This window comes from Anomaloglossus baeobatrachus, chromosome 5 (genome assembly GCF_048569485.1).
Source record: "Anomaloglossus baeobatrachus isolate aAnoBae1 chromosome 5, aAnoBae1.hap1, whole genome shotgun sequence".
Lineage (NCBI taxonomy): Eukaryota > Metazoa > Chordata > Amphibia > Anura > Aromobatidae > Anomaloglossus > Anomaloglossus baeobatrachus.
The window spans coordinates 186,132,778-186,149,495 of NC_134357.1; the positions used below are offsets into that span (position 1 = coordinate 186,132,778).

The 16,718-nt window shown below is 42.1% G+C and overlaps 1 protein-coding gene across 1 annotated transcript; it reads left to right on the forward strand.

Moving 5' to 3' along the window:
* Window positions 1-1,103: 1,103 nt before the first annotated feature.
* Window positions 1,104-12,765, forward strand: LOC142312702 (uncharacterized). The gene is made up of 3 exons (XM_075351690.1): window positions 1,104-1,208; window positions 6,466-8,202; window positions 12,640-12,765. The coding sequence occupies exons 2-3, from the start codon at window positions 6,472-6,474 to the stop codon at window positions 12,763-12,765; spliced, it is 1,857 nt and encodes a 618-aa protein (XP_075207805.1). The 5' UTR covers window positions 1,104-1,208; window positions 6,466-6,471.
* The last annotated feature ends 3,953 nt before the right edge of the window (window positions 12,766-16,718 follow it).

Below are 16,718 nucleotides of genomic sequence, written 5' to 3' on the forward strand. Positions count from 1 at the left end.
TGCTATATGTGGTGATCCCGCCTCATGAGGTACTTCTTTTTTCATCTTTTTTGCCACGATCTGTAAAATAGTGAGTTTATGGAGATTTGATTCATAAACTGGATTACATGCATTCATATAATGTATGTATATTTCGCCATTGCCTTTAAGGATGCCTGTGAGTTGGAAAATGCTAACCAAGGTTTTTGACATTGTAGAACCAAAGTCATCTGCTAGTTGTTCATCAAAGCTGTCAAAGAAGGGCTATATTCTGTTTGGAATTTTGGGCTAAGAACTGAAATAGCTATGAGAACCTTCTTTCTGTTACACTAAGGTCAAAGCTCAGCGAGCCTCAAAGGAGTTAAATATAAGTTGAAGTAGGTTTTGTTACAAGTCTACTGCGCAAGTACACTTATTTCGCGGGGAAAACGAACCACGTGACATGACATAATGCTGAACTAAAATAAGGATAGTTACTTCTTGTAATACCATGTAAAGAGATAAGGACAATCAGGAGGAGGGGTTTGGGTTATAAAAGCAGACTAGACTTCAAAGGAAGAAGAAGGAGGGAGAGGCAGAAGGTGACAGGAGAAAGACGGACTCATCAAACCCGACCAGACCATCCAGACACAGAGAGACGGCTTACACACACCACAGCGATGTAAGATAAATGAACTATTATTTTTTTCTCTCTGCTTACCTGTCTATCCATCTATTAACTCAAGCCAAGACAGTTACTTTTTCTTTAATGACTGTAACCTCAAACTCTTAATCTGAATAAATCCATAATATGTTTTTGCACCAATTCTCACTCCAATCATTATATACTGGCTATGCAGTTTGTCACCTTATACCGGTTATTTAACATTTGGCGAGCTTCAGCCTGAATGATTGTGAGGCACAGCTGTTTTCTGTGCGAGGTGATTTTTTTCACGCTGCCTATTCACAGCGATTAGGACTCTTTTTTTTTTTTCTCACGTCATTCCCTGCCCTTTGTCCGAGAAGGGGGGTCTGTGGGTCTGTGAGTAATTTCTGTCCAAGCTGCAGGCAAACGACGATACACTGTGTCCACATCAGAACCTAAGAGAGGTTTAACGTGACAAGCTGCACGGAGGTCGTATGTGTCAAAGCCATTCCAGGACCATCCATCCATAAGACGGTTGAAGCCATTCCGGGACCATCCATCCATAAGACGGTTGGAGCCATTCAAGGACAAGCATCACATATTGGTGAGAAATGGATTTTATTCATGATTATTCTAGTAACTGTCATGTAGAGTATTCTTTTGACCATACACATAGTGACGCACAGTTATGGTCAAATCTGTACCGGCAATGTGAACTTGAGAATACTAAGTTAGATAAGAAGTTTTTTACTGTGAATCGGTTACAGAAAAAGATACAGAATGTATTGGGTATGGTATACACTTACAACTCCATGGTGGGTGGGGTACAGCCATATGCACACACTATCTGCATGGTGACTGACACACCCATAACAACAGACACACCCAATACGACAGACACACACGTCACAGATGCAGAAACAACAGATTGTCCAAATTGTTCGATATTAGCAGAACATATCGAACATCTGGAGGATCAGTTGGAAACAAGAGCAGATTTAATATCAAAACTACGGAAAGATATTAAATATGTATCTGTTAATACGAGACAGAACAAGACAGATGCTTCCCAGTCACCTGCATCAGGTTCAGGTTCAGACGTACCGGACGGGCTGAATACGGCCGGGGACGAGACTCTGAATGAGGAGGAACTTAGGAAAAAGAAGTTACATGATAAGGCCGCCCGTCTTAACATTAAAATCCATGACCAATTAATGAAAATCATTAAAGACATACCCAAATATGATGATAAAATGGACGCCTTCCATAATGCGGACATTTTTGAGTCACATTCCGATAAATATAATCTAACAAATGAACAGAGAAACAAGATTTTTAGGGTATGGCTTCCCTCCCACATGGCAAAAAGGTTACAAGCAACACCTAGGACTGACGAACACAATGACCTGATCCATGACACAAAGGAAGATAGGCTGAGACAGTTAATTCTCTTTACCACAGGAGAGTCTACCCCAACAGTCGAATTGTTATAAAACCTTAAGACACACATACAGGAGGATCCATTTGTCTTCTTAGTCAAATTCGAACAAGGATATCGTTTGATACTGGAAATCGGATCTGATCAAGAACCGCCTTCCATGATCAAGGCCTTTGTTAAAAAGTTTAAATATTTGGACCCTGCTTCATTCGAAATAGCTTCTAGAATGGACAATCTACAAGAGGCCACGTCATTTATTGATAGAATACGTAGACGAATGAAGCAAAATCAGGTAAAATCAAAAATAGCCATGATAGAAGGGAAAACTGACACATTAGCATCCCAGGAAAAACAGATCAAAAACAACAAAAGACCGGTGTTGAATTCTAAAAACAAGAATTCAGGGGGGGGTAACAGAAAAAGCACAATTCATTGCTTTTTCTGCGGCCAACCCGGACACCTGAAGTGGGAATGCAAGAAATTCCTGAGGGCGGGAGTTGAGGAAAGGCTGGGTAAGGAAAATGGACTGATGCCAAACACATCCAGTGCACCTCCCCCATCTTCAGCACCTCCACCATTATACACGCCCACTCATACTGACAACAGAAATAACCAATCACCATATACGCCCACTCATACTGACAACAGAAATAACCAATCACCATATGCACCTCTGACCAGACAGATAAGGGAAATGACCATACAGGGATTGGATGGAAGGGGCAAGACACCTGCTGCTCTTCTCCCTTCTCCATCCTCCTGACTGGCAAAGCCGGTCCCCAGGCTCCATCCACTGGAATTTGTTACTCGAGTTTCAATGGATAGCTGTGGTCGACCATTTTTAAAGGTAAATCTTGAAGGTCAGGAAGTAACATTTCTCCTTGATACAGGTGCGCAATTGAGTGTCACAAATGTTGATTTACATTTAGAGCCAGATTCCCCTGTATGTACAATTGTTGGTTTCAGTGGTAAAAATGGAACTAAGGTGACATTAGCGCAGGATGTTTCTTTGGAAATACCTGGTTTTTTGAAAACGAAAATGGATATTTGGTGTTGTCAGGATACTGAGAATATAATTGGCACTGATTTTATGGAAAAGCATGGCTGGATTATTGATTTGGGTAACAAAACAGTTTGGAAAGACTCTAACGGTTGTAAGGCGGTAGTTATTGATCCAAATGAGTATAGTCATGTCGGGACTATTTGTTTGACCGATGTAATGTCAGCAGATCATTTGTGGCCTGAAACTGGTGATGATGAAGTATTGACTGAGTTAGTACAGCGGTTTCCTTCTTTATGGGCTCAGTACAGGAATGAGGTTGGAACAATGAAGGATGTTGTTGTCAAAATTGAAGGCCGAGACCCACCTCCACAGCGTCAGTATAAGTTGCCTCCGGAGTCAGTTGCTCCGATGTCTAAGATTATACAGGAATTGTTGGCTCAAGGTGTGATACGTAAGGCAAATTCTGTCTGTAACAATCCATTGTGGTGTGTTCTGAAAAGCGATGGTAGCTATCGGATGTTGTTGGACTTGAGGATGTTCAATAAGTTTACTCCCAATGTTGCACCGATTGTAGCTGATACACACGACATGATGTCGAGATTGGATGCTAAGGCAAGGTATTTCTCAGTATTGGATATCAGTAATGGTTTTTTCAGTATACCGATTGAGCAAAGTTGCCAATATAGATTTGCATTCAACCACCTGGATCAGCAATTTGTATGCTGTCGTCTTCCTCAGGGGGCAAGTATGTCGCCAAGCATTTTTCATCAGGCGCTAGCGAACGTTTTGTCGAAATTTTCTCGTCCGGAATGTTTATTGCAATATGTGGACGATATCTTGTTGAGTACAGAGGATGAGAATTTGCATATTTCTCTACTGGCAGAATTGTTTGAGCTGCTGCATGATGCAGGTTTAAAACTGAATACCAAAAAGGTCAAGCTGATGCAGACTGAGGTCAGGTTTTTAGGAGTTCTGCTAAGTCCAGGTACACGGCGACCCCTACAGGACAGAATAGAGGCAATTGCATCTCTTCCAATTCCAACATCACACAAGGCACTAAGACATTTTTTAGGACTTGTAAATTACTCAAGGGATTTCATTGAAAATTTTGCTGACAAAGCCAGACCTTTGTATGATCTTTTAAAAGGTGACAATGATGATTATTTTGGTCCCTGGAGTGTCGAACAGGAAAAAGCCTTCACACAATTGAAACATGATCTACAACACGCACCTGCGTTAAGTATGGTGGAAAAGAACGCACCTTTTGCGCTTCAAGCCCACACTTCAGAGACAAGTATCTCTGTGGTTTTGCTGCAGCTGCAAGGGGGGGAATGGAGAATCTTGGGGTACTTCTCTAAGCTTCTCTCACCTGTTGAGAGGGTGTTTGAGGTGTGCGCAAGACACCTGGTGGGAGTGTATTTTGCGATAAAAATCACTCAACACATCATCGGGTTCCAAAAGGTTATTCTCCAAACGCCACATTCCACACTGAAACTTCTCTTTGAGAAAAACATCCCAGGTGTGTCACATCAGAGATTTGCCCATTGGTTGCTCTCATTGTCTCCAAATCAAATTGAGGTAGATTATAAGGCCAAATATGTTCTTCCTCAATTGATGCAGTATAAAGGACAAACCCATGATTGCATAGAAACGTTCCATGAACCAAGTCCATCTCTCTTCAGACGACAGTCGGAAGATGCAGATGAACCTGTGTTTGTAGACGGTTCTAGATTTTTTCTGGAAGGACACTATCACACAGGATATGGAATTTTCTATTCCAAGCGAGGACAAGTGGTAAAACACAAGTTACCGAGTCATTTCTCAGCTCAAAGGGCAGAGATAGAAGCGGTAAGAATGGTCCTACAGCTGAATGAAGCTGATGATCAAACTCCGATGGTAATCTACAGTGATAGCTCCTATGTTGTCAGATCCCTAACCGATTACCTGCCTGTTTGGGAAAGGAGAGGCTACGTGGACTCGTCCAACAAAGCCTTGCTGCACCGCGAAACTCTAGAATCAATTTTTGAGATGGCATCTAGGGCCCCAAATAGATTTGCTATAGTGAAAGTCGCTGCACATCAAAGATCTGATGATGAGTTATCTGTAGGTAATGCAACCGCAGATGCTCTAGCCAAAGAAGCTGCCCTGACAGGAGAGGAAGTGTTTGACTCTGAACCTTCTGAGATGTCAGCGGTTCAGAGAGCAGACACGTACATACCTTCATTTGAAGAAGAACAGAGAAAAGATCCTTCTCTTGTTACTTTTCTGGATGATCCAAAGCCTCCTTTTATCTGTGAAAATGGGGTTTTGTGTCACAATTCAAATGGAGAATTGCGTCCAGTTGTACCAAAACATCTACAGGTAGAATTAACTCGATACAACCATGAGAGTTTAGGTCACTTGGGACAACAGAAATTGTTAGTCATTCTCAAGGAGAAATTTTATTGGGAAAAAATGGACGAAACAGTTCAAAGTGTTGTACTATCATGTCTCATTTGTGCCCAAATAAATCCAAGACCTAAAGGACAGAAGCCACCACTTCTACGAATCGCACCTGCAGATGGTCCATGGTCTACACTGCAGATAGACTATATTGGTCCTTTACCCTCAGGTAAACATGGTCTCAGGTATGCATGGATTGTGGTAGATGTGTTCTCCAAATGGGTAGAAATATTACCTGTTAGGAAAGATGATGCTTTGTCCACAGCAAGGGAATTGGTACAACATGTCTTTTGTACTTGGGGGATCCCAAGGATGATTACCTCCGATCGAGGTAGCCACTTCACAGGTAAAATCATGCAAACTGCTTGTGCTATTCTAGGGGCACGACAGCAATTTCATGTCCCCTATCATCCACAATCTGCGGGAATTGTGGAAAGAATGAATAGAACAATCAAGTCCAGAATTGCAAAGATGCTTTTGGACAAAGGTAACACTTGGGTTGACAAGGTACCTTTCATACTCATGAGTATAAGAGGTTCAATCTCTTCTACAACTCAATTCACTCCGTTTGAGTTGATGACGGGAAGAAAAATGCCATTGTGGTTTCCACATGAGCCATTTTTATCCACACCACAAAAAGATGCTATCTCAAGGTCCCAATGGTTGAGATCGCTACAGGAGAACCTGAAAGCGATTCTGCCATATGCGGCATCGAGAATGCAGAAAATGGAGCCACCCTATGAGTCCAAATTCAAGAAAGGTGCTCTAGTGATGATCAAAACCTTTCGCAAGAGTGGTCCATGGGAGTGTAATTGGGAAGGTCCTTTTGAAGTCCTTGAGACTATGGGACAAGTCATGATTCTTGTGCACCGAGTGTCAAATGTGGTAAAAAAGACCCGGAAAACACAAAAAGTGTGGGTTCACGTTGACCAGTGCAAAATATTTGTGACAAAATAATGATACTGCATTTCTTTCCAGGAAGAAATGGATTCCGATAAGAACTGGAATAAGGAACCTAAAGACTGTGAAGGAAAGATGACATCAAGCCTTCTGAAGAAAGAACATCTTCCCAAGCTCAAGACAAGCTTCTACGTGATGGGATCTACTTTCCTGCTGCTTTGCTTTATTTTCGTCATTGTTTACATGTTACATCAAGGAACAATCGCCAATGATGTGAATGAGCGGACTAGAGAGATTCAACATTCTCGAAGACCAAGAGGATCAGATACACGGAACTTACTGACAGAGAACATCACGGATGATTCTGTGGAGATAACAGGAAATATCTGCATGGGATATGGAACAAAATGTTGCATTGAATTACATTTCTTACACGACACAGACATAATATTACATGCGATTGCAGGACCTAAAACTAGATTCACACAATTACAAGGAGAATATGTACACAATAATAAAACGGGTACATGGGAATGTTCTCCTACAGATGTACTATACTGGAACATAGAGATCAGAGGTTATGAACCTGCTGTATGGTCCGGTGATATTACAAATGACATGATTGCAAGGGGAAAGTTTGGAAGATCCAAATCAGAAATTTTGTTAAAAACTCAGGTTTTTGGGAAAATTCTGGATCCTTCTTTACTCTCCATTACAGAAGGAGATAAAGATTGGGTCAAAACATGGAATTTCCAGATAACACGGGAACCTGTGCAAGTTCAGGTATCTGTAGTGTTTACCGTTACTAACACTATAGTTCCGGAAATAAGGGTTTCACCACAGACAGTACATAACAAAGTAAATACATTACCCATAATGTTAAAATGTAACACAAGGTTGAAATTGCCTTCTGAGTCTTTGTTGACATGGACCAAAAATTCATCATTTTTGGGAAGTTTTTTAAACAGTCCAACTAATGTCATACACAGAGGTCAGATTGGTAATATCAGATGGATGGATGATAATTTCATTTTTTCCATAGAGAATCCATCTTCCAGGGACTCTGGAATTTACCAGTGTTGCGTTGAAACAAAGACACATTACAGACATTGTAAAGACGTTAGTGTGAATATTTGGTCAGCAGCAGATAGTGCATGCACAGACACGAGGTTCATGCCGTCTACTCCTTTCCAAATTAATCAATTTCAGTCCAAGTCCTTATTAAGGGATGGAGAATTTATGACAATGGTGTGGACTTTCAATATGTCTCATTGGAAGATCTCTACCAGGTTTCCTCAGTGTCAATCACATCTCATAAACATGGAGATGGGGATAGAACAATGGTTTGGGAAAAGAACAACTCAGACTAGGAGCAAGAGAGGAGTGTTAGAAGGAATTCTGGGAGGAATTGGGACAGTGGGAAGTTTAACTAATGCCATGAATATACAGACACTTAAGTCAGATTTGGATAATATTGGTTTTATTGGAGGAAAAGGTGTAAAGGTTCAGAAGAGTCTGAATCAACTTCTTGAAAAGATGGTAATGAATACAGCTGCTGTACTAGGGTCTTCCGTGTCACATCTACAGGATGCTACATTAGCTCTCGTGGAAAGCACACACGAAACACAAGTAGCTAAAGCGTGCCTGGAGATACAGATAGAGTATTCTTCTAATTTGAAGTTGATTGCACAAGCTTTACAGAGTGGAATTACTCCACTGGGAATACTGCGAAATTTACCTGTAGAGTATGATTTTGCATTGAATCATACGGATTTGTGGGTAAATAAGTGGTTAGGATGTGAACAAAACATTTGTGTTGGCACATCGCTAATCCCAGTGATCAGAAGAGAAGGAACTATAGTTCCTGTTACAGTTTTGGGTATACCTGTGAGTAACACACAACAAGTGTTCTATCAACTGCAGTACACAGATTTTGCATTTGATGGAGTAAACACTGAACAAGTAGACATTTCTTCATGTTTGCATTTTGTTTCTAAGGTGATGTGTTTACCTGGACAGGATAAGGTGATTTATCATTCATGTTTTCATAATCATTCTTCTTGTCATGCGAGAATAGAGACTGTACAGACACTACATGATCTGGTGACTCCAGTAAGTCCAAATAAGATTTGTTTTCAGGTCATGTCTGAGACAGAGAAGGTTTCTGTTTTCTATTCTGCTTGTGTACATAAGGAAAACCTACCTATGGGTTTGTATTGTATAGAAGGAAATGTGAGGTCTCTTTCAAAGAAGGAAGGAAGTTTTAATGTCACTTCTATAGGAAAGAGAAACTTAACGGCATTTCCCATACAATTCAATTTATCACAGATAAATGATTTTCCTTGGGATATGTGGACAAGTGAAATAAAGAAAGATAAGGGTTTGTTAGATTTATTAACGAAACAGTTAAAGGAAGCAGAAATTATATTCAGACATGAACAAGGTGAATTAAGTGATATTGAACACGAATGGAATGGAATGTCAGGTAGAACTTGGTGGAAGAGTTTTAGCAAATCTGTACATTCCTGGTCTCAGTCATCTTTTCAGTCAGCGGTTGGTAATGTTTTATTTAATCCCATCATAATCATATTTTTATTAGTTTTGATGTGTATTATATATCAAGTTTTTGTGATGTGTAGAATTCAGAAGATATATAGGAACATAAAAATAGAAATGAAAAAGGAAGATAACATTCTTAGAGGAATGTTAAATCGCAAGATGACTTTTTGACAGAAAGTTGCAGATTGGTTTATCAAGTCAAATATTGGTCTAGAATTTCCAACAAGAATGTATGTGATACGAATGATGACACGATTGAGTTAGGGTTTCCCAGGGGGTTCATCAAACTTCATAAAAGGGGGGACTGTAAAATAGTGAGTTTATGGAGATTTGATTCATAAACTGGATTACATGCATTCATATAATGTATGTATATTTCGCCATTGCCTTTAAGGATGCCTGTGAGTTGGAAAATGCTAACCAAGGTTTTTGACATTGTAGAACCAAAGTCATCTGCTAGTTGTTCATCAAAGCTGTCAAAGAAGGGCTATATTCTGTTTGGAATTTTGGGCTAAGAACTGAAATAGCTATGAGAACCTTCTTTCTGTTACACTAAGGTCAAAGCTCAGCGAGCCTCAAAGGAGTTAAATATAAGTTGAAGTAGGTTTTGTTACAAGTCTACTGCGCAAGTACACTTATTTCGCGGGGAAAACGAACCACGTGACATGACATAATGCTGAACTAAAATAAGGATAGTTACTTCTTGTAATACCATGTAAAGAGATAAGGACAATCAGGAGGAGGGGTTTGGGTTATAAAAGCAGACTAGACTTCAAAGGAAGAAGAAGGAGGGAGAGGCAGAAGGTGACAGGAGAAAGACGGACTCATCAAACCCGACCAGACCATCTACAGACAGAGAGACGGCTTACACACACTACAGCGATGTAAGATAAATGAACTATTATTTTTTCTCTCTGCTTACCTGTCTATCCATCTATTAACTCAAGCCAAGACAGTTATTTTTCTTTAATGACTGTAACCTTCCAACTCTTATCTGAATAAATCCATAATATGTTTTTGCACCAATTCTCACTCCAATCATTATATACTGGCTTTGCAGTTTGTCGCCTTACACCGGTTATTTAACACGATCGTACTGTGTACCTAGGAGATCCCACTTTCAGGTGGTGCCATCCCTTTACTTTTTCTTTCATTGCGTTTAAACTATGCAGCACTTATCTGAAATCCCCGATCTTTGCTGCAGAACCTCGCACGCTCAGCAACTTCGCTTGTTCTGGCTGGTTTATATAGTTCCACAAGAAATACCAGAAACTCCCAGAAGCTTCTATAAACAGGTGTGGCTAATACTACTAATTAAATCACATGACAAACTTTTTTTTTTTGCTTTTTCACAGTATCACAGACAATGTAAGTCAATGAGAAATACTTGCTAAGTAGCGAGTAACCTGAAAACCGTACTTTTCGTGCAAGTAGCGAATAGTACGGCTTTTGGGTTACTCTCTACTTAGCGAGTATTTCCCATTGACTTACATTGCACCCTCTACTCGTAACAAATATGCGAGTAACAGACAGTACTCGCTAACAGCATAGCGAGTACGAATAGTTAACTTCTTGCTCAACACTACAGCTAATATATTTATATCAGATCTATGGACTGTACACATGTATTACTTATATTCCTAATAATTTATTATTGTTTTCTATGTCCATAACAAATATTGACTGTCAGCTATTTTTTGATAAGCTTTCTAGAGAAAATTGAAAGTCAACTTGGCAACGCTGGTCATGACTTGATAAAAATGCCCTGACCCACTCATCTTGCAGTTACAGTTGTTTCCTAGATTCTTAAAGGGTTTTCCTCAACTTATATATTGAGCAACACTCAACTGTATAGTATCTTTCACTTCCTTTGCTGAGAGAGAGGGTGATGGGTGCGCACTCCTCCTTGAGTGACAGTTCTGGTTTAATATCTTTGTCCTTTTGCTGAACTTATTCTGTGACACATTAACAGTCTGTCATACTTCTGAAGTCTACACTGTTATTATATTTACATCAAGAATGGCCTTTGAATGAGCATTAGACTCAGGAAAGTGTGATCAGAGAGTAGGAGAGCAGCTCTGGAAACTGCCAATGGTGGGGGTTGGTGATTTGTCCAGACTGATAACAGCAGTATGGTCAGGAGCTGAGAGGGAGGAAGGTGAGCAGTTGTCTAAGTGCTATATAGAAATCGATGTGCTGCAGAGAGCTGCTGATAATTGTCTTATGATTAACTCTTCAGCTTTAAATATAACTACTGTGTGCACTCAACCAGGCTTTTGTAATCAATATCCATGGCTATAAGCTGTACACTATTTAGGTTAAAAGGAACAAGTCATATGTCAATAAAATCAATAAGTCAATAAAAAACTATTAATCTGCAGATACTGGTTTAATCTGCAAGTTAATAGTGTTCTGAAGCAGTGCAGCTGCAGCACTGAGATTCTGGCTGCTGGGAGAAAATTAACTTTATTCCTGTGAGGAGCCTTGGGTTTTCAGTGCTAGAGTTGTGGCCAACATCGCTTCAGTCATCACTCAGTTTATAGTGAGCAGCAGCTGTAACTATACTGCAGCAGTGACTGACAGCCATCTGTAATGCCTGATTGGAGCCACAGACTCAGACTGGCTGTAAGGGGAGTCTAGAGAAAAGCCGCTCACAAAGCAGGACCCCAAGAACTCTGCAACCCTTTAACCCCTATACAGGGATTTGGAATTACACAGAGCTCCAGAGATCACTACCTGTGGTAGGCTGTAGTCCATGGTCGTCAGGCAGGGTCAAAAACCAGGAGATGCAAAACAGGAACCGAATCGGCAGGCAAGGGCGTAGTGAGGAGACAAAGCAGAGGTCAAATCCGGAACTGGCTGCAAGGTACAAAAACGACAGGCAGGAGGGTAGTCAAAAAACAAGCAAAGGTCAGCGCACAGGAATCAGCATACAAACAGCACATGAGCCAGGAGTACAGAACTATCTCTGGCACTGGTCATGTGACAGGAGGGGGAATAAGAAGGGTGTGGTGTCTTCCCATTGGCTGCAGGTGAATGTTGAAGACACACACACTACCCACGCCACCCACAGTCAGCCAGTGGTACTGCAGGTTCCAGGGAAACCCAGCCTAGTGGATGAGCGGAGCCTGTGCTCCGCAGAGCCACGGGCACCGACTTCTCTCCCATCAACAGCACCATCCATGGTGGGAACATGGCGTCGTCTGGCGATCGGAGCAGAAGTCGCAGGAGCGGGCTCCGGTGGGGACGTGACACCATCTGACCAGTGCATTAGTACAGAGCCAGCTATCAGTCAGTGCCAGGGCATGAGTACAGCTATCACTAAGCAGTGACTGGAGATGTGCCGGCTCCGCTTTTCTATGACTAAAACTCCAAGGCTGCTGGGAAGATCAAATCCTCAAAATAGCCATGCTCTTAGCTAGGTGGCTGCATTGCTACAAACTACACTGTGTGCAGAATTATTAGGCAAATGAGTATTTTGATCACATGATAATTTTTAGACATGTTGTCCTACTCCAAACTGTATAGGCTTGAGAGCCAACTACCAATTAAGTAAATCAGGTGATGTGCATCTCTGTAATGAGGAGGGGTGTGGTGTAATGACATCAAATAAAAAAGAGGAACTCCGGCACTCATGAACCCCAGAAAAGAAAAAAACAAAAATAATGATGTATTCTTATTCTTCATTAATAGGATAAGTGGATGCAGGAGTCCAGTGTTACCTGGACTCCTGCATCCAAATTGGACATCATAACCCAGTCCTTTGGCATTAAATTAGGACTTGGTAGTCCTTATACTCGGCTAAAATATACTTTATAATGCCATTCGGCAGGCTGTTATATGGGACATGTGATGATAATTTCCTGGAAATCGACCTACATACCTGACTACAATACACTCTATCAGGCCATTTTGTAGGCTTTATTTTGACAACTGATGATAATCTCCTGTGAATTAACCCACATACTTACTGTGCCAATCCATCTGATGGTCCGGTTTTGATAAAGGCCTGGGGCTGAAACGTCAAACTGTTTGCGGACTATTTACCACTTATCCTACTAATAAAGAATAAGAATACATCATTATCTTTGTTTTTTCTTTACTGGGGTTCATGAGTGCCGGAGTTCCTCTTTTTTATTCGGTTCAACTTTTCTCCTGAGCACTTACTTGGTGATGCGGGGTCTCTTGTAATCTGTCTAATGACATAAACACCGTATATAAGGTGTGCTTAATTATTAGGCAATTATTAGGCAACTTCCTTTCCTTTGGCAAAATGGGTCAGAAGAGAGATTTGATGGGCTCTGAAAAGTCCAAAATTATGCGATGTCTTGCAGACGGATGCAGCAGTCTTGAAATTGTCAAACATTTGAAGCGTTATCACCGAACAATCAAGCGTTTCATGGCAAATAGCCAGCAGGGTCGCAAGAAGCATGTTGGGCAAAAAAGGCACAAGATGCTATTTGCCACCAGTTTGGACATATTTAAGAGCTGCACCATTACTGGAGTATCAAAAAGCACAAGGAATGCCATACTCAGAGACATGGCCAAGGTAAGGAAAGCTGACAAACGACCACCTTTGAACAAGAAACATAAAAAAAAAGGTCAAGACTGGGCCAAAAAATATCTTGATGACTGATTTTTTATAGGTTTTATGGACTGATGAAATGAGAGTGACTCTTGATGGGCCAGATGGATGGGCCAGAGGCTGGATAAGTAAAGGGCAGAGAGCTCCACTCCGACTCAGACACCAGCAAGATGGAGGTGGGGTACAGGTATGGGTGGTATCATCAAAGATGAACTTATGGGACCTTTTCAGGTTGAGGATGGAGTGAAGCTCAACTCCCAGACCTACTGCCAGTTTCTGGAAGACAACTTCTTCAAGCAGTGGTACAGGTAGAAGTCAGTATCGATCAAGAAAAACATGATTTTCATGCAGGACAATGCTCCATCACATGCAAATGTGGCACCCCTGACCTGGTCAGGCACCACTGAGTACTGCATCCATGCTGGGCCAGTACAACACAGGTAATCCAGAAAGCTGACCGGGGTGTGGACACACAGGCGCATAGTAACCAGGTCTCCCACATTGACCTTTGAAGGGACGTCTGGGGAATCCAGGAGGGGGCATGGCCTCCATCTCCACTCAAGGGGTGTGGTAGAGAGTCTGGTTGCTAAGTTGCAGAGGCAGGCACAGAGGGGAGGGATTAGTGAGCCAGTCAGTAAACCTCAGGGAGAACGAGCAGTCAGAAGGAGGGAACCTGGAGGCTGTCACTAGTCAGACATTGCAGGTGCAGTGGTTACTGGCGGGGGAGAACGGTCACTTGATAGTGTCACCCGAAAACCACCCGAGGCCGGAGCGCAGAAAGGTGGCTGAGTACGGGGACTGCCAGGTGAACCAGGCCCGCATGGGGTTGCAGGTCCCCAGAGCAGGGGCCCATTCAGTTGGCCTGCTCAACCTGCTGGTGAGGGCACTTCATGCCCTTCACCTCACCAGCACAGAGTCCACAGCCACGTAGCAACGAGAGGGCCCATAGGTTACAAGAGGCAAGCAGCCGGAGTTACCTAGTCCAGGCTACAAGCAAACGGGATGAAAAGGGGAGAACCAGCAGAAGCAACTTCCCTGGGTGACCCCGTAAGACTTCAAGTCTGGGTGACCACAAAAACAAGAGGGCTAGGAAGGTGAGTCAGTAGCCACCCCCTAAGTCAGCCTGAAGGAGCCTGGTTCCTACTTGGAGAATCACAGCATCGCCCGGGTTACTCACCCCTGCCACCTGAAGTGAGAAAAAACCCTGAAAGACATTCCTGCTCTGCGTGTGAGTTCTTCTGCGACCTGTGGTATTACACACCTACACAGGGCCCTGGGGCCAGCCTCACTCTCGGGAGGCCACCACATCTAACTGCACTCAACATCAGCCCCAGGCATCCACTAATCTTTAATGACGGTCACCCTGACCGCAATTACCGAGAGTGGCGTCACGAATCCCCCATTGAAGTTAACCTACCTGTGACCAGAAGAATCCAGGACATGCAGTCCCTGAAGACCCTGAGACGACCTGAAGGTAACAGGGCACAGGGCGGCACACATCTAACTACTCGACAGCGTGGCTGGCCAATAAAGGTCTAAAAGATGAAAAAATAATGACATTGCCCCCTTGTTCTCCAGATCAGAACCCCATAGAGAATCTGTGGTCCCTCATAAAATGTGAGATCTACAGGGAGGGAAAACAGTACACCTCTCGGAACAGTGTCTGGGAGGCTGTGGTGGCTGCTGCACATAATGTTGATCATAAACAGATCAAGCAACTGACAGAATCTATGGATGGTAGGCTGTTGAGTGTCATCATAAAGAAAGGTGGCTAATTGGTCACTAATTTTTGGGGGGTTTGTTTTTACATGTCAGAAATGTTTATTTCAAAATTTTGTGCAGTTATATTGGTTTACCTTGTGAAAATAAACAAGTGAGACGGGAATATATTTGGTTTTTATTAAGTTGCCTAATAATTCTGCACAGTAATAGTTACCTGCAAAAACAGATATCCTCCTAAGATAGCCAAATCTAAAATAAACCCAGTCCAACTTCCAAAAATATTAAGCTTTGATATTTATGAGTCTGTAGGGTCGATTGAGAACATAATTGTTGATCACTAAAAAAAATCCTCTAAAATACAACTTGCCTAATAATTCTGCCTACGGTGTATAATCCGGCAGAATAGTCCCATATCTACAGGTTAAAAGCATTTTTTGACATGAGAGGTTCTTTTTAAATGATTTTACAACATGAGAATTACATAGTTAAATAGAAAAGCAAATCAGTTGCAAATTTGCTTATTTTCATGCTGTTTAACTATTCCAATTTCATAATATGAGAAAAAACATATAAGCTTGCACATTTTTTCTGCTTCCAAAATATAACCTTCAAGAATTCACTGTTCAGTTACTACTGTCTAATATACAATATATGGGCAAAAGTATTGGAAGACAATCTCTCAATCAGTAAATTAAAGTCTTTATTATTCTGTCTCATTGCCAAATGTGTAAAATCTAGCAGTCAGCCATACAGTGTGCCTTATCAACATGTGTGATAGTATGAGTAGTTCACTGAACTCGAAGGTGGTACTGTAATAGTGTGGTGCCCCTGAGGCTCAGTCGCCAGCAAGGTATTGCATCTGACTTAAGGTGCAATACTCATCCTGGGTAAGGAAGAGGTTAACCACTTGTTTTCACTTACACAATACACACAGCTCAAGTGCTTTCCCGCTGGAACTGGGCTGTAGTTGGTCACCATAAAACATTTTTTTTCCAGTCACCAGTGAGTTATGAGGAAGGTGGGGGCAGCACAGGGGAAGTGGCTTTAGAGCTTCCACAGTTAGGACCGGGCAGACTGAAAGGAGCAGAGGACAACCAGTGGAGCTGTGGGACACAGGAGCAACAGGGTAGCTGGAGTTAGAGCTCAATAGTTCCCTCAGCACTGGCGCAGTTCAGGGTGCAGAGCCTTAAGGTGGCATACACTCCACGTTGCGCCACCAGATTCTGTAGGACAGGGGGATTTTATGTCTCTCTGGCCACCAAAGATCCCGGAGCACAACAGCACAAAGAGTCAGATGTAAGGACCATGGTCGGGCCCACGTTTGATTCACGCTGCCTGTGAATGAGAGAGGAACTTTAACACCGATCAGGGGTCCTCAAGCACTTCAGGTCACAGGGATCCACACAGAAAGCACAAGGAATGAAGGTCTCACACTCCACAACACCGGTGGTGGCTTCTGAGGTAC